Raw genomic sequence first — 23,403 nt, 5'->3', positions numbered from 1 at the left:
AAATAGTTCTTTCTACCCAGAATGAAACTGTGATGATACTTAAAACCATGACACTAGTGCTTGCCAATTTGTTAGGCCATGGTAGGCAAAAATTAATTCCCAAAGGAATAGTAGCAAACGAAGGACCGGACTTCTTTTCTTAAGAGTTTCAAAATACTAGTACAAGCCACTGTATGGAAGTAATGAGATCAGATGTTTTAAGGTAGAAACTATATTGGTCACAAAAATTTCATGGTTCTTTTAAACCATCCTGTAAACACAGAAACTTTTTCAATATTTTATGCAAGTTCTCATTTTAAAGAGAAGACACTCTAATGAACTAAAAATGTCTATGATGACAGCCCTTCTTTCACTTCAGTCTTAAAGGGTTAAGAGAAAAAAGAAGGAAAATCAATGTTTCTCATTTTCTTTTTTCTTTTCTTTCAAAATACAGAGGGAAACATTAAAATTGACTACAAATACTAAATACTATTGCATATGAAAAATTGAAAGCTTAATGAAGATTTGAACTGTGTTGATCACTTTCTTTAAAATGGTACAATTGAGGCAAATGATTTCTAATCTCTGTCACAGTGTAGTGATTCTTAATGATAATTTATATGCTATTTCTAAAAAAATTTTTCCCAGAACAGGGAGAAAGATAAAATATCAGCAGACTATATTTACAGAAAAGCTGTTTTCATAATATATAAATTAAGAACTAGCCTGAAACAGTAGTACAAGAAGACTTGTGTGCCAAGTCTAACATTTTGTGCATTTTGGTATTAGAATCATTTGATTGTCTGGCTGAAGATGAGCCTTCAGGACATTTTCTCATTATTTTGTCATTTCTGATCAAAATGTCAGAAACTCTGAACCCCTCTTCAGCATATTTTAAATCTGGATTGAAAGCAGAAAAAGGAAAATAATTTCAAAGCCAACATAAAGGAAAAGAGGAACTTTGATGCTGTTAGCTGTTGTATATTCCTATTTTCTGGCTTAGACACAGTAAGTATTGTATTCTCCAGGAAGATTGCTCAAGAGGGAAAGCAGTTAGTTTTAGCAGTTCTACTCAGAAAAGCCCAAAATGAAAATTTTCCCAGCTTGTCTGACTACAGGGAAAGCTGCAATGTTTCCTCATATGACAATAAAAAATATTTGTTAGTTCACTCTTCAGTTTTGACCCTGAGTTGACATGTAGAAATCAAATGTAAACAAATCAAAGTTTGGGAGAAGAAAATGTCCTTAGAGAACAGATACTTTGTTAGACTTTCCATATTTTTTCTATTTTCATTGGCAAAGGAGTAAAAAAATAAAAAAAATAAATAAAATTAAATGCAACTTTTTTCAATTGATTTAGGGCAGTGTTTCCTATTACTAATAAAGCTGTTTGATGTGCTGCATAAAGTTTTAAATTAAAGTGACCTATTATATGGTTACTTGATAAAGAATTAGATATAATGGATGTTGAGATAAATATTTGGAAGTGAAGGCAGACAAAGGCAAGAAAATACTCTTGAGATTATGACTGATTTATTTACTATTCTCATTTTTTTTCTTTCTGTAAATTTAAATCCATTAAATTACATCAGTATAAAGCAAAAATAATGCAGTGGTGGCTTAGTTTATGCTCTGCTCCCAGCCACTATTATGTAAATGTAAAATAGTTGTGACTACAGTGAAAAGAAAGGGTGACAAGTCAGGATGTGATTATGGACATACACAGCTGTTGTTGATTCAAATGTTATTATATTTGACAGAAAGATAAAATTATGCATACAGACAAACTAAAAAAGGAAAGCGTAATTTATTATGTTCTGCTATATGGCATTTTTATTGAGCATTTTTAGTTAAATGCCACTTATTTTCAGGGTAGACTTAGGTCTCTAACAAACTATTTTCTAAGTAATAGTCCAGTCATTCAGTAATTGGTAAAAAGAAGTGCTTCAGGGAAATTACTGTCACGTATAAAAAGGCTCAGTTCCAGGTTTCTTAACGCCGTTTTTAATTTATATAATACTAAGATTATAGGATTTGGTATTTATTTAAATAATCCAAGGCCCTTTGTTTTGGGGCTTTATAATAATGAATATTTCCCTGAAGTGCTCAGCACAGTGTAGGAATAGGCTCATAGACCAAATCTTGCTTAGCTAGAAACTCCTCTTGACTCAAATAAAAGCTGACTTGAGCATTAGGTTAAAAAGTCGTTTTTTCAGAATACATAGGGAAAGACAAGTGCCATCTGTTATTATAAAAACAGAGTGTAGTGTTCAGCTGACATGCTGCTGGTTTGCATGTATGTATTCCTATTGCTGGAGGAGGCAAAGGAGTTGTTGAGTGAATCTAATGAGCATGGGAAACTTCTCAGCCTGACAGCAGTTCCTTCCTCTCATTTAGTGAAAATTTTTATTTGCTTTCATTTTTTATGAAGAAGCTTTATTTTTGCTAAAGCATTTACATGTAGTTACTCCATGCATTCCCAGACAGGCGAATTTCCAACTAAGGCACTCTAAGCAGTGAATTCTTGTGCATTCTTTGAGAAAGTACATTTCTTACTCAAATATTGGCAGGATCAGAGTCTTTAAAATAAATCCACTGATACTGCAATTCTAAAATCATACCTAATTCTTTAAGAAAGATGCTTATGGGATTTTACTTCCTTTAATATTTGGTCAGACTCGCTGTCTCCATCTTTTATTGTGAACCATGTCTTCAAATATTGTATAGCATTTCTGAATATAAATCAGGTCAATTCTGGACTCTGAATTATGAAAGCAGAAATCTTTCTTCAGCTATTGTGGTTTTTTGATGGTGTAAGAAATGAGTGTTAGATAAATGCTTTAAAATTCAGCTGAGTATTTATTTTACTGTTTCTCTTCAGAGTACAGGCCTATTGTGGACATCTATTTCATATGTCATTCCCTAACACACGCTTTACCATACATTGACTGTGTGAACTTCCTCTATCTAACAGTAAATTCAGCTTTGCAGGTTTCTTTTTTGACTGCTAGAGGGTAGCCAAACTTAAAAATAGTACCTGCTATTATAGTATTGGTACTTTTATTTCTCATCTCTTTTAAAATAATGGAATTTAAATAAAGCCATTCTCCAAGATTTTCCCAACCTCAAATGTCTGAAAAATTAAGTATGAGTGATTTTATTTGAGCAGTGCCATTTTGAAACGTCGCTACATTCTTTTGTTCTAACTTGTTTTTGATTTTCTCCAGAGATCAAAAATAGCAGTGTATGAAAAGATGTGGACCTACATGAAATCAGCTGAGCCATCAGTGTTCACTAGGACTACTGCAGAGGGAGTAGCTCGTGTCCGCAAATCCAAGGGCAAGTTTGCCTTCCTGCTGGAGTCCACCATGAATGAATACATTGAGCAACGAAAGCCATGTGACACCATGAAAGTGGGAGGAAATCTGGATTCCAAAGGCTATGGCGTAGCCACACCGAAGGGTTCTCCATTAAGGTGGGTGGAATAGTATAACAATATAAAATGTGTTGTTATAGTATTCCACCTTCCCTGATGTCCCTGATATAGCTCTTTTTGTTTTGTGTGTGAACATGGTATGTTATTTTTATTTTCTTCCATTTAATTTTTTTTTGATCAACAAAGGTAACCATTTCTAATTGCAATATGGATTTAGCAGCTATAGTTGGCATATGTTTCAAGGCCATATAAAAACCAAACTGGTTGAACACTAGCTACTTGAAGTCAGCCTCGATAGAATTAACATCAGTTATTCTATTTCATCAGCTTTTTTCATGGAATTCAACCCTTTATAGCAGTATTATGCTTACATTATCTACATCAGTATCTGCATCAATAATATGCCTACATTTTATGTTTTGTTTATTGATCTCAGCTACTAATTTCTGAGTAAGAAGATGCTTGTAACACCTTTTTCAAATGTCATCACTTGGAGGCAATTAGTCCTTCATTAAAGCAACTTCATTAAAGTACTTTTTTATTAAAGCACCTTCTTATTTAGAAAAGATGTTTGTGTTTCTAGCATTATGCATTTCAGTACTGCCTTCAAACTCACCAGTATTTTCTTTATCATGGTATCAGATGCATTCAGTAAAGTAGGAGAGTTTTTGATTCACAGGCAGAACATCATTTGCATTTCATTTAAATTATCAGGGGACACGAGTCAAGGTGCCAAATTTGTGTTAAAATTGGCATTATTTACCATTCTGTTTCTTTCATGTCTAAGGCAAACAAAACTTGCATTTTACAGTGTAGATTTGCCAATTTTCTTCAAAACAAAAGAACAACTAGCAGTTGAAAGGAGTATGACCTGTGGAGATTGACAGTGATAAGGTGCACATGGGTGGGGGAAGCGGATGCTCTGCAGAGCACCCCATTTCTCACATTTGTGCTCATGGTAAGGGACTACAGTGTGAAACAGTGGGGAGGAAGTAGGTGAAGGGAGGAGTTGCAAGTGCAGATGGAGCCACATGTCTGTGGATGAAATAACTAAGGAGCTATTTTGTCGACATCTGTGACTGCAGAAGGCACATCATTACCGCTATGCAGGTAACTAGACTCACTCATAACTCATCAGTTTAACCTGCACACAATGCCACAAACATCAGTAGCTGTAACTGGATTACAGGGATGGTGAACTGAGTATCATTAGGATCATTTCCATCCACAGCAAAAGAAGATTTGTATGTGCAGCAGAAAACCAGGACAGTTATTTCAGTGACTGAACATGAATTTTTGGTCCTTAACATTCAGTACCTCTCAGATTTAAAAATTGCCACCTTCACTGCTGACTAAAGTAGTAAGAGAACATTAAGGAGGTGAGAGAGGGAAAATGACAAAAAATATGTTAATTCTATAGAAAAAAATGTCCAGAACTCATAGAGTAGTTAAAGGTAGAAGGCAGTGCTAATAGGAGAGGCTGATCTATTATCTGGATATATTTTCAAAACATTTGGTTTTTATTTGACATTTCCAATAGACTGATATCTCCTTCTCAGTGTTTCAGACAACCTAAGAATGGTAGGCAGCACTGCAGTTTAGGGTAGTAAGAAATGCCCATTGCTGACAGTCATGCTTTACTGAGTCAAAGGCAGGACATACATTTTAGGAGTACTTTGGCTGTTGTCATAGGTGTCCTAGCACTGGGCTCTTTGCTTCGAGTCTGCTTTATGGTGCTCTTTAGTTCCTCTCCCTTTTTTCTGCAGAGTATTCAATACCAGCAAGAGACAGCCTGTTACCTTGAGCACTGATAGCCTGTGGAAGTTGATTTGTGTCAAATTTGGGCTTATTTCAGGTTTGTTCAGTTGGCTAGACAAAAATACCTAGGAGCAATGGGAATAAGACATAAAGCAGTTAGAAGTAAGAGGGCCTAGTAAGACTAATAAGAGCAGAGAGGAAGAACACAACCACGATTTTAAGGATCCAATGTGAAATCCTAGTTCCATCCCAGCTAAAGACCAAACTCCCAGACATTTCAGTGAGGCCATAGTTTCATCTAACTGGGGGTCATCAACAATGGTTAGGGTGATGTGATCAAAACCACGTAGTTTTTCACATCCTCCCTTCAAACATGCTTCTAAAAGCAGAATAGGGGAAATCCTACCGGACTTGAAAATTGGACCAAATCTTCTTTCAAGCTGTCTCGACTGGCTGTCCATGTCCATGCCTTTCCTGAGCCTTCCTCTCACATGTGCTAAGCTGCTTGTTCTCCTGCTGCACCCCATTCCCTCTCCAGTCCCAGTGACAAACCATCAGTGCTGCTTACCTACTAAAAACATTAAGCAACACACTTAATGTTCTGGATAAAAATAAAGAACAAGCAATACCTCACATTCGTACCACCTATTTCATGTATATCTATAGAGAGTAGCACTTGCAGAAGAGGGGAAAAGCTTCCTCCCCCTGTGTTCTTGAAAAGAGTCAGATGTAAATTTTAACTGCATGTTTCAGTATTTTCTGAATTTTTTGAGATATGGAATATGCTGCTTTTGCTATTTTGACTGCATCCCACATGGTAGTGTTTCTGTCACTGATCAGATGACTTATGTAACTGCAGTCTGCACAGATAATTGCAAATATTGAACATGCAGTTTGAAATCCATGAAGGGCAGGCCAGCTGAGCTCATTACATAAATTAGTCAAAATGCATAATTTGCTACGGGAGTTGTAAATTCTGTTTTATTTAATAATCCTAATTTCCTATTTGAGTTATATGTAGACCACAAATTACTTGATGTAGTTCACAAATAATTGCAAGTAGCGTATAAAAGTTAAACATTCGATGCTATCATTGGTCTGTTCAGGACTAGGTTAAAAATAACAATTTTTCCAAATGAATTTTTCAAATCAAATTATTCACTGAACTGTTTGAACACCTATTTCATTAGAAATATTTTAGTCTTAATCCTCCTCCTACTTAGAGTGATATAAATCAGGAGTTTTTTCCCCTGAAAATATAGTAGCATCTGAATAAAATTGATGTGAGTGTACAGAGAACCAGACCATGTGTTTTCACTTTCACAAGAAAGTGGTTCTTCCTGTAGCATAGGATTAGGGATGGTTCCCTGCCATCACATCACCGGGCTCATGTTCATTACAGAGCACATACCCATCACTTGGTTCATGCAGATGAAATCCACCTGTCAGAGAGATCCAAGGCCTGGTCTCTCTGTTGCTCATGGCCATACACATGAGCAGGGTAGTGGATTTTAATTCAAGACTCTTCCTTGTTGGGTTTCATGCTACACTCTTGCGGTGTTCAACCAGTACCTATTGGCTAATTGGCATGATTTATTCTCTGTGCTGGTGCAGGATTACAATTAATGCATATCACTGAATGGAGGAGAATGGGAGATGCCTGATGTGTGTTTCTTTTATGCCCAACGGGCAGTACCACATCACATATCATGTGTGTCTCCTTCCTTCCTTCCTTTTCAGTGATATTCATTTCCATGTGATGTTGTAAAAAACATTTTTGTGTTTGAGAAGGAATTTGGGATTGAGGGCAAAGGCTCTCATGGCACTACCCAACTGTTCTTACTGTTTCCTCCTCCTACAACGGTAGGTATCCTTCCAAAGCCACTGTGTAGTACTCAGTGTGAATTAATAAGTTTTTTCCTTCAAAGGTGGTGCTTTCAAAGGTGGTTAAGAGTGCTGCTTGTCTGCTTAGCAAGACCTGCCTTTGTAAAAGTGTTGTCATTAGAAGATGTTCGCATGGCCAGACTTCTGGCCATTGTGGATCACCCCTGGGTCGTCTGTCTTGCCACTTACAGTAACTGTGTTTCCAGAGGGCAACACCTGGAGATCTTGTACTACTCAAGTCCTGTGCCTTGCATGCCTCTGCTTTTCTGTTTTAGATATGTAGGCATCATAAACGAGTTGTAATAGTGAAGAACATGAAAGAGTTCTCCACTCTAAGAGGTAATGAAAAAGAAGTTACAGGCAGAATTTTCTCAAAGGTATACTGAAAGCTTTTCCAGCTTTTTGTACCTTGAAGCTGTTTTATGTAGAGGGGAATAACAGGTTGGGCTAAGAAATGAGGAGTTGTAATTTTTTTACTTACTGTTAACTAATGGACATTTGTCCTATCCTGTCCTGTAGCCAAAAGTATGCAGCATGGATGAGTGAAACCTGCAAGGTCGTAAGTGTCTGGTGAGACGCTTTGAGGCCCGGCAGATAAGAATGGCACGATTAGATTTAGACAAATAATAGGAAAACTTTGACTATATGCATCAATGTGTTTTAGAGATTGGTGATACTTGTTCACCAACCTCATGAAATCCAGAGCTCTAATAAGTTCCTGCTATTGGAATTACAGTTAATGTTTATATATATATATATGTATGTGAACCTGGGATTCTGTATTCCATTATTCAAGTCTCCAGTCTTATGTAGTAAAAGAGTAACTCAGTTTGACTTTAGGAAGAATTCGTAGTGTTCTGGAGGGGAAGGCAAAGAGGTCCACATGGTGGTATCTGCTGGTTTGTTGCAGTGTGACATCTGGTGACATGAACTGACTCTTTACGTTTATCCATTCTTTACACTTTACATGTCTAACATAAGGTGTGCAGTGTGAGTCGTGCATCAGTGATGCTAGTGTTGCAGGTGTAGCTTTCTGATCATTCTAGAAATTGTGTGAAAAGTGCAATGCAAGTAAAGCTAGAGATTTTTAGTGTTCATTCCATGCAAGGGAGGAGTGTCCTGCAGGTTGCTTGGGGTGTAAAAGGCATCTAAACGGTACCCTGTCAACAGTTTATGGATTCTCCTGGTTTATGTGTTTTATATATATCTCCTGTTTTATATGTTTAATGTGGAAAGAGATTTCTTTCAGGAGATTTCTAGAAGTGAGAGCTCTGTGGTGGAAGGAACTTTTTCTTGAAGAAAAATGAATCTATGGGAATAAGAAAAAGATCTGTTATGAAGGGAGTCTTTGTGTGCATGAGTTCTATAATCTACCATCTTGATCTCAGTAACTTCATCTTCTCCTTGTTTTCCTGAGGTGAACTTCTAAAATTGCCATTCTTTCATTGTTTCATTTTAATGTGGTACTACAGCTGGCAATGTTAGCTTTCCTTTTAACAGATATATCTAGTATGGTTCTTTAGAAATCTAGTGTTGGAAGAAAACTCATTTTATGCTCATTCATACAAAATTTTGGCAGACCTTACATGGAATGGAATATTCCCCCCTTTTTTTTCTTTAGGGGAAGTGATATTTCCTTTTCTTGTTTTCATTAACCTGAAAATAACAACATGATGATATAATTTCTTCCAGTGGGACTATTAAACTTTTTATCAAAAGTTGTCCTTAATGTTTTGGAGACCAGAGTATTAGGAGCTTTTTGTGGAAGGAAATCCCAGCTCATCATTCACTGCCAAAGCTGTTTATTACGAACTTAATATATTATTCTTAGGTACACCCTAGTTTTCATTTTACCCTGCATTTTTAAGTCAGTGAGCTGGTAATTCACATCAAGCTCTGTAGGAAAACCATCAGAGTAATTACAAAGTAGTCAACTGTAAAGACAGGTAAAAACATTTCCCCAAAACTTCTCGCATGCTCTGGTTTCTTATGCTTTCTGTAAGATTGGATTTGCGTGTACAAAAGGATAGGTATGATATTCACAGACTTCCTCTGAGTAAGAGAAGGACTAGGAAAAATATTTGAGCTGGCCACCCAAATTTTTTACACTATGAACATTTGTTTACTGCAGAGGACTTCTTCCACAGTTGTATTTCAAAGGTTTTGTACTGCAGAAATCTGTGAATCTTTAGAAAAATAGACTTTTCCCATTAGTGAAGCTTCCTTGTACAGGTTGTGTCGTATCATAAAGGAAGCATTTCCCTGGACCACTCTTCAGTGTACCCTATACTGTTCAGTTTTCAAAGGTCTCTATAGATTTTTTATTTTTTAAACCAATATTGATTTAGCTATTCTGTCTCGGTGTTTCTGTGCGTCTGGGCTGCATTCTTCACTCTGCATGTTCCTGTTTCTGGAAAGGTACAGAAATAGGTAAAGGTTATGTATGGCTGGGTCATCCTGATAACATATGTGGCTCGAGTGCTTCTGAGCATGTTCTGGCACTTCAGAGAGAAGAATGGGTATTTCTGTGGCTGGTTAGCTGTCTTCTGGCTGGCAACACGGGCACATAAACCTCCCCAGATCATTCTGAAGACAAGCAACCATCACAGTGAGGAGAGATGCAGAGGAAGCAGGTTTGGTTTTTTTTCTCATTTCTCTTCTCCTGCCAGAAAGTCTGGCCTTGCCTTTAATCAGTGTGTTATTCACAGAGTCATTTCAGCAAAGCACCGTAGGAACTAGAAACTGATGTTATTTATATACGATGTAGAGGAGACATAAAGAGAACTGGTGAGTAATTGAGGTTTGACAATTAAAATGAGTGATGTGAAAATACTGAGGTTGACCTCTACACTTTTGAAGCAAGGGCCGCTGGAGAAAGCAAAAAGCCTTGCATTGTTACGGGGTGGTCTCTTGATACTTAAAAGAAAAGGATTTTAGTCAGTTTGCCAGGATTTTCCAAGGTCATTTCATTCTGTGATACAAAATTATATGAAAACTAGAATGTGATATGTAGCATTTTATACATATGTAAACATTATCCTGTTTGACTGATGGTGCAGATCATACTGTATGACTTTGCATAATATTTTCCCTTCACTGTAGGCATAACAAGGCTTGAATTACCACCTCATTACCATTCAGTGTCAAAGCTTATAGCTGAGATATTCCTCAAGCAGGTCAGATCCTTCAGAGCTTGTTGAGTTTTCTATCAACTGAAAATAACACTTACTAGGTAAAAAGGCAGAGAATGGGCCACTGCTTAGGAAGGAATATAAAAGTCAGGGGTCAAAAGAAAATCAGTGAAGAGAACCTGACAATGAATCTTAGCAAGTTGTTCTTTCAGCTGAGCCTGGGAGGCATACTTAGTTTTGGTTACCTGGATTATTTCTGTCTAAAAACAGAGTATCTATTTGAAAAGTAAATATAAAGCCTTGGGAAAAGAGATTAAAGTCCCAGCTTGCTCTGTTCCCCAGTGATGCCTGTTGGATTTATTTCATAATTTTCAATCAAGATAAGGGTCTTCCCTGTGTAAAAATAGTACAGTAAAAAAAGGGGAAAATTTGATGATGACTAATAAGATCCATTGCAAGATATACAAGCAAACGTATTGAGGCAAAAATCTTCTACTTGAAAGAGTTTTGCCCATTCTTGCAATTTTTACTTATAGAGGAAGGAAATTGTAATAATTCTGATTTAAGTCACAAAATTGCAGTGAAGATCATTGCTACTGAGATAATTTCTGATACTTGTGTCTTTGAAAGGAAACAACTCATTAGTGTCCATGATGCTGCACTTGCTGAATTTTCTCTGACCTAGAGGGGGGGAAAAAAATCACTGTATATTTCAAGTACTTCAAAGAGCCATATCTGACCTGCCTTACTTCACAGAGCCTGTTTCTTCATTGCCAATAGCAGGATGTTTTCACTCTCAGACTTCAGGGATGATTCATAATTGAACAAAGTTCTCTGTGGTTTGGAGGACAAAGCAAAAGTCACAAGAATTTGTTCTGCTTATATTTCTGTTTTCCTACGCTACAAATGACACTACAGATGGAAGGGAAAGCTCCTCCAAGATGCTCAGCTCCCATTTTGGTCACACTTTCAGGTTCTGGTGCCTCTCTGCTAGCATCATCCTGCTCCTTACTCCAAGGAAGGTATTGGGATTTTAGTGAGAAAAGTGAAGAATTTATGAGCAGAAGTGAAAAAACAGAGCATGGAAACTATTGCACAGAAAGGATATTTTTTAATATAAACATGTCAGTGGCAATAGCTATTTTAAAATTAGCAATATAATCAGTGTAAAAGGGGAAGCCAGTATTCTGTATCTTTGGCTTTAGTATTGGCTTAAAAGCACAATGAGGCTTTTTTTTAAAATAAATATTTTTTACAAGCTATTTTTACAAGAGATTTCTCATTTTGATATATAGCGATTACTAAAAATTTCTTTACTGTCCTACAGAAGCATTGGGCCAGTCTGAGGTAGTCAGCACCAGGAAAAGTTCAATAACAGGCTTTTTTTCTACAACCAGAAAGAAATCAAGGCAGCAAAAACATCAGAGTTCTTTTCTTGCTTGTCTATTTTGAAATTGTTTGAATGCAAGCAGGATAGGAGCTTCACAATAACAAATCTGTCCAAATGAAATTTGTCAGACTGTTGAATTCTTTGACAGGTAAAAAGGGGAATATATTTAAGTATAACCAATGAACTTACCTCAGACTATCAGCAAAGGCCATAATGTCTAAAAATACTGATACCATTTCTGTGCATGTCTTTCTGATTTGCTGGACTTTTACAAACCTCTGATAAGCATTAATCCCCACCGTATGCCAGTGGGATACAAAAGGTTATGGTTGTTTCCAGTCTGTAGATCCCCTGAGAAATAAACGCCGCCTCTTGGCACTTCAGAAATAATTTTCTCCTGCCCTTTTCCCTGCCATTTCCCCAATCCCTTGTAAAGCATCTCAGCAGAGGGCAAGATGCAGCCCTTTATATTTTAACAATGCTGCTCGTTATTATTTCTCTCTTTTCTTTTTATTACAACTCTCTGGCTGTTTAGGTGTCAAGTCCCAGGAACTGCCCTTTGAAGCTGATGGTACAGTTCTCAACAACTAAAAGGCCTATCCCACTAAGATAATAATTGTTCAGGTAAATTGTAGGTAGACTAAAGCAAGGGAGCAGGCTGCTGAAAGGCATCTCAGCAGCTCATAACAATACCTCTCTGTGGAAATGACATTTGGGGAACAAATAGCGCCTGAAAAACAGTTTGCGATTAATCTGTGTGGTAGCTGCAAAACTGCCCACTTCCAATTGACACTAAGTACTAGATAGACTCCAGGAGAGACAAAATGGTCATTTAGTCTTTGTGCAGCTTTGATTCTTGTGAGAAATCTCCAACCAAAAGTAGGGAGAAAAGTTTGTTTTCTTTCTTGTGGTTTCTTTGAACTGAGAACGGCATCTCAGACTGGCACAATGTGTGATAGAGTAGGCATTATGGACTGAACATCCCAGCATCAAAGGTGGAAAGGTGTTGACAGCAAAAAACAGGATTCAGAAGTTTTAATGTATAATTTAAGCTACTGTGTGTCTTGACACAACAGCTCTAAAATGTAGCTCTTTCCCATCATCAGAATTTTCCCAAGGAACTCAAGTTCCACATAAAAATGGCCATGTATGTATCTCACTGATCAGTATAAGTTTAAAATATTGTTTGATAAAATGTTGATTTGTAGTTGATTGATAATTTTTCCTCTTAAATGGTCTACTTTGTGTGTGGTAGGAGGTAGAATGAAAACTAGCGCTCTTTTTCTCAACTATCTCTAGTTATCCTTAGCTCAAGTCTCTGTACTTTTATAACTCAGTGCCTTACTCCCATTTTCTGCTTTCCTTCCTCTGCTTCCTGTTCCAACCAAGACACTGAGTGAGAGCTTAAATCAAGCCTGAAAAGGAATTTAGCTCTTATTTAACTGTATCTTTTAGCAAATCACATTATGCTAAACAGTGATGTGTGTTCTTTTGTTGCAACTCTCTTTTAACAGTTTTTGGCAGGATTGACAGTTTTCTGTAGTGAAAGTTTGACTAAAATTCTCCCTGCAGTTTTTTAAAGCCAAAAGTCAACTGGATAAAAGTGATACAAGGCTGACCTGAAACAGAGACCTATTTTATTGTTACACTTCAGGTACTTCTTTCTACTCTAAAAGAACACATGAAAATAATAATCTACCTCAAGCACACAACGAAAATAGAGCTTTTTTAGTATTTTTTTTTTCTTCCCTTGGTCAGGAATAGCATCTCTGTGCAGGAAGATCCAGATCCCTTGCTAGCTTCCAGATCTTCCATTACTAGCAGCAGGGATGAATGAGTCCTGCAGGTGAGAGCAGCCCCAACATCTGGCAGCCCATCTGTTACCTCTAGAATATGTGCAGCTTTCTCTGAACATAATTACACATCAGGCTCTTTCCAATCTGTTGCTGGTATGGTTCCATTTAATGTGGCCCAGATTTCTAACTATGTCTTTAAAAGACTTTTATATGTAGAATTAGATCTTTGGATTCCTTGGCATGGAAGCAGGCACCTGATGTTGCACATTTTATGCTGTGTCATTTGTGTGATTTAGGTCTATTTTGGATCTTAAAACTCTTAAGCCTACAGAAAAATTCATGGGATGCAGTTATTTCCTACAGAAAATCTCAGCTTTTACTAGAAAACCCAAATTGTCTTTATTTCATGCACTTAAATGTAAATATTACGAGGCAATTCTTCACATTTTTACATTTTCCACCAAAATTTGAATTTTAAGGTTTCCACAAGAGCCTTTTCCTGCTTGCAACACAAAATGTGAAGAGACAGGTTTTAGGAGGATGCTCATTTCTTTATTGGTTTTAAATAAAAAGAAAATACCCTCTGTCCAAAGCTAGGGGACCAACCCACATTCAAATGTTCTGCATTTACTAAGATCCAGCCCCTCAGGTTTTAATCAGTTTACAATAATATTTTGATTATATTCTCTACCTGCCAATAGTATTTTTTGGTTTAAAACCACATGAACACTTGACAATTAGTTTTGACTTTTCAGTTTAAATAATGCAAATTCAGTCTCTGAAAGTGTAGTTGAAAGTGAACAGAAAGTCATCACAGTTTCTTGAGGATTTAGGATTTTTTTTTTCCTGTCACAGTTAAATAAGCAAGCTGCTATTTTTGGCATCTCTTCTAGATAGTGGGCAATTATCCAAAGCAGTTTCCAATTAGAGTGCTTTTAGTTCATCCAATTTGTAGGCCACAAGAGAAGATACTGTCGCATCAGATAAAATAATTGCAAACATTCTGACTGCATCTAGAACACGACATCCTTTATTTTGGCCTCCTTATTTAAGAAAAACGTCAATACATTGAACCTATTTCATGGACGATGATAAAGATGGAGCTGGACTTTCTCTGATGAGGAGAGTCTGGGAGAGCTGGACTTGTTCAGTCTGGAGCAGAGATGGTTTTGGGGCATCCTAGGAGCAGCCCAGTGTGTCTGCAGGGGGGTGTTTGAGGAGATGGAGCCAGACTCTTCACAGTAGTGTAGGGCAGGAAGGTCAGTGACAATGAACATAAAATGAAATGGGAGAAGTTCAGACTGAATGTAGGGAGGAGCTATTTCCCCTGACTGCCTAAAGGCAGTCTGACAGTGACACTGCTCACAAAGGCTGTGCAGGCTTCATCCTTGGAATTTTACAAAACGTGACTGATTGAAGCCCTGAGCAGCTTGGTCTGACCTCAGGACTGACCCTTGTATGAGCAGGAGGTTGGACCAGACAACTCCTTCAGTGCTTTCCAGACTGCACTGTGCTATGATCTTTTTTTGAAAAGTATGGCTATGATAAGGATGTCTTTAGCCATCACACTGAATCTCCTGGAGATACAGGAGTATTTGGAAAGTTGTAGTAGCTTTATAGATGTGTAGTAGCATTTTTAGATGTTTATGTTTCCTGACCACTAGGCTTTAGTTACAATTTCTGTGAATTAAGAGTCAAGCAGATCATTCTCATCTGAACAAAGTTTTGTTGCTGAAATAGCAAAATAGAGTGAGAAGTAAGTGACAGTGCTTCATACCTCTTCTTTGCCAGGGAAAAAGAAGCAGTTAACTTCCTAAGCAGCTTTATACAGCTGCTGAGTGATTGACAGCATGGACTTTTTTGGAATTCGTCAGTGGGTAAAAATGTGGAAGAGTTTGTTTATTATGAGTCAGGCCACTCAGGTTGGCTGTCTCCCACTTTTGGCAGGAAAAATTAGGAGTATGTTGTGGTTAAAGACAGAATTGAGGAAATACACACAGAAGTTTAAGCTTAATCTATGTCTTAGTCTTCTGGGTGACCAGAAGGATAAATTCTCTATGAATTGTTGCCTGAAAAGACCCAGACATTTCTGGGAAGCAATGAAGTCATGATTGCCTGAAGTCGTATCATACTGGTGAGCTTAGTTAATGACCCTGCCCAGATTTCCTAGGAGTCTTGGAGATCAATGCACCTTCTTACTTCAGATTCACCTTTGCTAATTGAGGGTAATTGCCCATCGGCCTCATAGGAATAGTGAAGATTAATAGCATGGTGTTTATTGTGCTGTGAATATTTGCAGCCCATTCCCATCCCAGATGTTTGATTATTTCAAATTCATGGAGGTATGTGCGTCAGGATAAGCACAGTGGTAGATTTCTCAGTGTCTTTGGTCAAAGAAACTGTTCTGGAAAGAAAACGATGGGGAAACTGTAACTTCAGCTTATGGTTTCTGAAACAGTCACTGGTCTGTGGCCACGTTTTGTGTTCCTTTTGGAAAAGAGTGGCAGAAATCTCCATCACCAATGGCCCCTACTCCATATGGCTTTTTAAATTAAAATTGGCACATGGGCATGTGTTCAGGACAACAGCAATTACATTATTTGTATCTCCACATCCACTGTGGAGATCTGTTAGTACTTTTAGAACTGTGTTTTCTCAGTAGCCTGGCCGCTTGTATTAGAAATATTACAACATGTGTTACCATATTGATGTGATTGTTCTTGGTCTGACTGGTCTGAGAGCTGCTATACTTGGATTTCAAAGTGGTTTGGATTGGAAGGGACCTTAAAGATCATCTGTTTCCAACCCCCCTGGCATGGGCAGGGACACCTACTAGACCAGGTGGTGTAGTGGATGAGAGCAAGTGGGACATAGTGAAGTCCTGGCAGGGCCATTTTATTGAGCTGACTGTGGCCTTTGTGGACACAGAGCTGTGCAAAAGTGAAGGTGCTTAATTGGAACCTGCTTCCAGGTGTGGAATTTGCTGCTGTGTACATGGCTGTATTGATGCATCATATAGCTGGTTGCCAGGGGGATTGGATTGCCCTTGTGATCATTTCACCTGATCTTGGGCTGATGTTCAGCTGGCTTCAGGTCATTTTAATTATCAGCACACTGGCTATTGGACCAGCCATCTCATCTGGTTGCTGGCACTGTTTATGTTTGTCTAAGCATATCAGATATTCCTCATTAACTTCTGCAATAATATTCAGACAGAAAGTCCTAGGAACTCTTCCAGCTAATCCCCATTTTGGCTGCTGACCAAATAAGGCTTTATATGGCACAACTGTAATTGCTTCATTTGTATGGTATTGATCTGCCATTAGGCAAAACACAAGCCAGCATTTCACTAGGGCACAAGCTATGCAGTGTTCTTTATTGTTTGCATTGCAGTTGCAGCTCCAGTTCCCACCTGGGAAATAGCTTCCCTGTTTTCTTTTTCTTTCAGTCTCTTCATTACATCTAATGAAAGTAATGAACTTCAAAGTGCTTGCATCATAATTAGACCAAAGCTTGAGAAAACATGTCTTAACTGGAATCTTTCCATTTATTGCCTTTATGAAAAACATCAGTATGAAGGCAAAAAGAAGCATAAATGTAGTATTACAGGACTCCCTCATGCCTCTTCTCAGTCTTAGTTTAGACCTGCCAAAAGTGTATCAACTGTACAAATCTCATGAATTAGTGATCTGTTTCTGGTGGCCATAAAAGTCAAGAATCCATCTTGATTTCTGTGCTGCCAATAGCTTTTGGCATAGTGGCCATGTTTTATTAATAACTTCATGGACATTGATGTCAGTGGATGAATTCTCTCAGAAGCAAACAGCAGTTTTGCCCTACAGCTTTCCCATGTGGAGTAAGCTTTTCTTACTAGGAAAAAAGTTATTGAAGAGCTTGCTTGCATTACAGCACTTTTAGTACTGTATAAAATGCTGATGGTATTTGGCTTCACAGTCATTTCATGCTTCATTTTCATTAAGGTGAGACTAGGGCTTGGTGGATGAAAGGTCTAACCAGACAGGTAAAAGGTTAGAAACAGTACCTTAGAAACAAAACAAGCATGGGCTTGTTCCTAAAATAAAGATATAGAGATAAATAGAACCACAGAATCATAGAATCACAGAATAGTTTGGCTGTGAAGGGACTTTAAGCATCATCTAGTCCAAACATTCTGCAATGTGCAGGAACTGAGCAGGTTGCTCAGAAGCTCAGTCTGGCCTGAACTGGAATGTTTCCAGGAGGGAGACACCTCTCTAGACAACATGTGTTTTACAATCCTTATTCTAAGAAATTTATTCCTTATGCCTACTCTAAGTCTACCTTCTTTTAGTCTAAATCTGCCTTCCTTTAGCTGAAAAACACTGCTGCTTGGTTTGTTGTTTTTTTTAGCAGGCCTACTAAAAAGCTTTGTTCCCATCTTTCTTATTACCCCCCTTTATGTATTGAAAGGCCTTAATAAAGTCTCTCTGGAGCCTACTTTTCTTCAAGCTGAACTCCAACTCTCTCATCCAGTTGTGATTCAAGGGCTGCTCCATCTCTCTGACCATTTTTTCACCTTCCTCTGGACCCATTCCAACAGATCCCTGTCCTTTCTGTGCTTGGGTCTCCAGAGCTGGATGGAGGCAGTCACAGGAGTAGAGGGGCAGAATCACCTTCTTTGGCCTGATGGCTGTGCTTCTTTTTATGAATTCAACTGAATGTGGCTACTCCATGAATTCCTGAGATCAGCAGTAGTATTTATTTTTCTTTCCCAAATACAGCTGCTGAGAAGGCAGCAGAAGTTGGGGATTTTTTCTCTTTCACTGTAGCTCTTGCCACAGATACCTATATCTGTCACCCTGAAAGTGGTTAAATGCAACTTCTTTTTGTATGACTCTTCTCTGAGGACAGAGAAATATTCTCAGAAATATTACCTAGGATAGAGGACTTCTATCATTTTCTATGGAGAAACATAAGCTGACAGTGGTAGTAGTTTATGAAAAAGGCATGCAGAGATGCTCATTTGAGCACTTTTACTTGTAGAAGTCACTCCATTGTGACTCCTGATGTTTTTCTTCCATTTCTGAGTCTTAAAGACATCTTACACTAATCAGGTGCTCTTGTGAGATCCTGATGCTTGCAAGAAGGAAAATACAGCAACATATCATTGTAGAAATCAGGTAGAGACCATTTCAGATGTAGCTCCTCCTACCCATTATTGTATGTTCATAAATGGTGGATTCAGCTCTACATTGGAGAAGTCTGAGAGTGAAGTCTTTTCAAATATTGCCAGAGTTGAACCAAATCTGCAAAAATGCCAGCTATGTTCAATGCTACATTAAAATCTTGGGTTTGTTATTATGCCCTGCTACCCACTAAATAGAACATACATTTACATAGCACATTGAGATATGGGGCTGATTAGGAGCCAGAAAACCGCATATTTGCACTTAGCCCAGCAGGATATTTTATTTTCCATGATTTGTAGTGAGATTCAGCAATAAGTTCTGGCCCCTTTTGGAAGTCACAGTAATATTTCTTCTGGGATAAGTGATTCAACCTGGGACTGGGTCTTCCTGCAGAGGCAAGCTGTGAAATGCTCAGTCAAAGGTACAATATTTCTGCCACTGCTGGGATGTGTTGAATGGAGTGAAAAATTAGAAGCTGCTGAAACAGCTGCCACCTGCTTTGTTCTGGAAGATTTTGATGTAGTAAAATCTTCCTCTGCATAAGGTAGGCAGAGTTGGTGATCTTTATAGGCTGTCTAGTAACCCATGAGTGATATCAAATGGACTGAGTGGGATGTAAAGAAGGAACAGCTTTCTAAGTTACAAGGAACCACACCATATATCTATTCAAAAAGTACTGAATTGCATCCAAAAGAGGAACGTTTTCCTAGCCTCATTCTGGGTGAAAATAGTCCCTTTGTGGCATTCAGAAGCATAAATCTAAAATGCCTTACAAATATGATTAAGATCTTATATAAAGGAAAATTTAAATCTTCTGTCCAAGATGAGAAATGGTGAATAATGTTTTCAGTCCTGTTAAATCATCTGTTTGAAGAACAGTGAGATCAGTTGTACAGGCAGTAAACTGTAGCATTTGTTTTTTTCTTGAGATGGAGAGACATAAGGAGTTCAAACATATGCCTGGGTAACAAAACATAATGTCATTGCAAGGGGTTTGCACTAATGCAGTCCAAGTAGGAGAAGAGAGGGACCGCATGAGGCATGAGAGATCTTCACTGCAATGACCCTCACCTCAAGCTGCTACTCCCTGACTTTCAGCAGTGCTTATCCAACACAGATGGAACCTCTGCCTGGCACTAAACCACATGCTGTGCTTTGCCACAAAACCCAAACCTGTCTGTGCCAATACTGTCATTTTCTTTTAGTTGGGGGACCCTAAACTTAGGAGTTACTAGAGAGGCAGGTGAAACAGTTTCCAAACATCTTGCTGCAAAAAACTGTGCCTTGATGTCTGCTTCACCTAAGGCAAAAACAGCAAAAGGCTTTCTGCCAGCCATGCCAGAGGTGAATGTTGACCCATCTGAAAGCATTATGTACTGGGGGAGAAGAGATGTACCTAAACATGCTCACTTTACTCATTTCAATTTTGAAAATATTACTGTAAATTCTTTCAGCAATTTCACCTATATAAAACCCACAAATGGCTCAGGGTTACTAATGTTTCTGAGGTGAAAGAGAGCTTGAGGCACTTGGAAGTGGGCTAAGTTTAGAGAGTGATTCCTGCAGCATGGAGACAGCGTTACACTGATGCTCAGACACTTTTGAAAATTATCACTCAAGTGAGGGATTTGCTGAGGGTGGTGAGACACTGGCACAGGTTACCCAGATTGTTGTGGATACCCCATCCCTGGGAGTGTTCGAGGCCAGGTTGGATGGGGCTTTGAGCAGCCTGATCTAGTCAAAGGTGTCCCTGCTCATTGCAAGGGAGTTTGAACTAGATAATCTTTATGGTCCCTTCCAACCCAAACCATTCTGTGACTCCATGATTCTAAGCCTTTGAAACATGTATTCTGGCTTGCAGGTGTTGGACTGCAACAGCCTATTCACATAATCCTGCTTTTGCTGGAACCAGCAAGAAAAATTGTGCTTTAGAAAAAAGAAAAATGCACTGCTCAATGCAAGCAGGATTAGGTAGTTGCTAGCAAAAATTAAAATAGCTCAGAGTTTGGAGAAACTAGAATTTCTGCTGCCGCTAAAGACTGTGTACTGAACCAATATGAACAGTTTCTCTAGGGATAATTTTATGTGTTTTTTTATTTACAGCAAAGCTTTGTATAAAACAGAGAAAAAAGCTGAATTGCAATCTCAGGTCAACTGCTGTTGTTTTTACACAGGCAAAGTATATATTTAATTGCTTGTGCCAAGAAGTGTTTGCATACTGTAATTGGGATATCTCGCTGCAAAACAGCTTTCAATATATAAAATTATTTTAAACTGCAGTCATCAGACCTCTAGCTGGTGTAAATTGTCAGAACCTCTTTGAATTCAAAGTAGCTATGTCAATTTTTAGCAGCAGTGGGTCTCCCATTAATTGGAACTCCTGCTGATCCTCAAGGTGTCAGTTTGGCTCATATTTGTTTACAAAGCTCAGCTCGAGGAACTAAACTGTGTACTAAGGATATACATAGAAGCTGTAAATAGTCACTGCCCCTGGAAATTAACCATCTTATTTGGATGGCTAAATGAAGAGTGCTATACTTATTTTAATTAACCACAATTGAAAAGTATCTGAGCACTGCTCTAAATTTCCCATCTCTAAATAGATAGGAATAAACATACATTCTTGTAAAAATACTTTGCTCTTATTGCTTGACTAATATTTTGATATATTTTTCTGCTTTTAATGCAGTTGGACAGGGGATTTTAAAATAATGTTTTTAAAAGGCTTCAGCTTCTAATGCAGCACAGAACCTGCCCAGAGCTTTTTTGCAATGCTTTGCCTTTCTACAGACCAGTCAGTTCTTCAGGGGTAGGTGAATTTTGCAAGATGGAATTCAGGAGGCATTCACTCTTCTGGTGGGTCCTGAGCTGGACCTGTTCATTCTGCTGAGATGGTTGATCACCATCCTTTCTTTGATAAGCATGAATATAGAAATGGAGGAGCTTAGCAGAAAAGCCTGAAAGAACCACTGCAGAAGAGCTAGGATATTATGAAGACTCATAACATGAATACTAGCAGTTCTTTATTTAATATAAATGCTGGCCAAGTTATGACATCAAGTGCCAAGGGCTCTATTTTTCTTGAACTGACATGTGAAAATGTTTTGATGATTGCTGTGCTTCAGTATTTGAATGCAGTTTTTTTTTCATACAAGTAACATGACAGCATGCAAACCTTTATAAATCCCAGTAAAAATATTTCTCCTGTAAAATCTTAAATATGTTTAAGAGGATATGCTTTTAAAGCAGGCTTTTTGTCTTTAAAGTTTAAGGCTATTTTTCTTGTAAAATTGTTCATGCATTAGCTCTCCCTTTTAATATTTACATTATTGATCCTTCAAGCCTTCTGAGTACACAGTGATGTAAGCTTTGGCTACATCTTCCTCATTAACAGAGAGCTTGTTTAATTCCTAATTTATTAAACATATTCAGCCAGTTCCATGCAGCTTTACACTTAATTTCTCTTGATGAATTGTCAAACACCCTTAAACCGCACTACATTTGTGTTGTGTTACAATCTGCCATCAGTGCTTTTCAAAACATGGATTAAATAAACAGCTCAGAAGATGTGCAGGTCTTAATTTTTTGCTTGGTAGGGTTGCATTTTCATTTTTCCTGTTAAAAATCATTTGAATGTATGATATAGACAAGCTATAAAAATGCACCCAATTGTGCTAAGCACATTTAAGGCAGATCTTCAGCTGCATTCAGGAAGCGCTAGGCTGGGGGGCGAGGAGAGGTTCCTGGCAGCTGTGGCCTCCTCTTCCCAAGCCACCTGGGCTGGATACAGATTAGATCATGAGAGAATAACTGCAATTCACATCACTGAAATAAGGTCACTGACCTTGGCATCACTGAGCAGCCTCTCTGCCTTGTCCTGCAGGAGGAAGCCTGTGCCAGGAGTGCCCAGGGGCTGGTCTGAATGATGGCTGCACCAGCAGGCAGCTGCAGGGAGAGACATCCAAAGTGCAACGAGGAAAGTGAGCTTGGGGTTGCTTGGGACACATCATCACTTGCCTTCACTGGCTGTGATACTGCAGTCTCGGGAAAGCTTGTTCCTCTTGTGCTGATGCACCATCACATCAGTGGTTTTACTTCCCATTGTACAGTAGTTTGCTGATTCCCCTTTCCTTACAGGCATTGGTTATACAGGAGTATATGTGCAACAAACTTATAGGACAATGTGGTTATATATTTTGTCATAATAGAAAGCAAGCCTCTGTATTTTGCCAGTTGGTCCGTACCTCACATATGGCCCACCTATGGAGCTTTGTTCATATAGCATTCAGTACTCCTTGTTGAACTTTGTTCTGTGTTCAGAGAATCTGAGGTTAACCAGAGATGCCATCTCTCTGCACCATGTGACTTCTAAGTGACTGAGCAATTTCTGAGACTTTGAAATCCCTTGTGGGAATGATTTGTGAAAAGCCTTTTGAAGGGTTGGGGTCTGTGCTCCGCTTTTGCCTCGGCAGCTGCAGTGGTGGCCCCAGCATTTCTGAGATGATGGGCTGTACACTATGGCTGCAATTGAAGCAAGGCTGTTTTCAGGTATGTAGGGTCTCATTAGTGAGTCACGTTATTTTTGCACATCTTGCTCCTTCATTATTGCAAGTGAACAACATCCCCAGTCCTAGCAGTGAAACAACAGTGCCGCCGTCTGTGATGATAACTGCAGAGCTGTGCTAAGAATATGCCCAGGATGCAGGGAAGTATTTTTGCTATCTAACATGCCACTTACACAGAATCTATGAGACTAAGTTCAAGAAAGGGATTCAGGAAAATGTCAAAGCTGTTTAAATAGCTAAAGACATTTGAGTTTTTCTGGCAAAGCTCTATCGGCTGCCTAGAATATTGTTATTAA

The 23,403-nt window shown here is 38.4% G+C and overlaps 1 protein-coding gene across 10 annotated transcripts in view; it reads left to right on the top strand.

Annotated features, from left to right (window-relative positions):
• The window catches only part of GRIA4 (glutamate ionotropic receptor AMPA type subunit 4), a 217,151-nt gene that overhangs the window by 171,017 nt on the left and 22,731 nt on the right, over nucleotides 1-23,403 (top strand). For all 10 annotated transcript variants that reach the window (XR_015284792.1, XM_023920399.2, XM_023920413.2 and 7 more), the window contains exon 13: nucleotides 3,207-3,454. Coding sequence is in view for 9 of the 10 variants with exons in the window: in XM_023920399.2 (XP_023776167.1) it covers nucleotides 3,207-3,454 (248 nt within the window). In the remaining variant the exon portion in view is untranslated. The remainder of the gene's footprint in view (nucleotides 1-3,206; nucleotides 3,455-23,403) is intronic.

This window comes from Cyanistes caeruleus, chromosome 3 (assembly GCF_971803275.1).
Source record: "Cyanistes caeruleus chromosome 3, bCyaCae1.hap1.1, whole genome shotgun sequence".
NCBI classification, from domain to species: domain Eukaryota; kingdom Metazoa; phylum Chordata; class Aves; order Passeriformes; family Paridae; genus Cyanistes; species Cyanistes caeruleus.
This window is presented reverse-complemented; position numbering and strand designations above follow the sequence as displayed.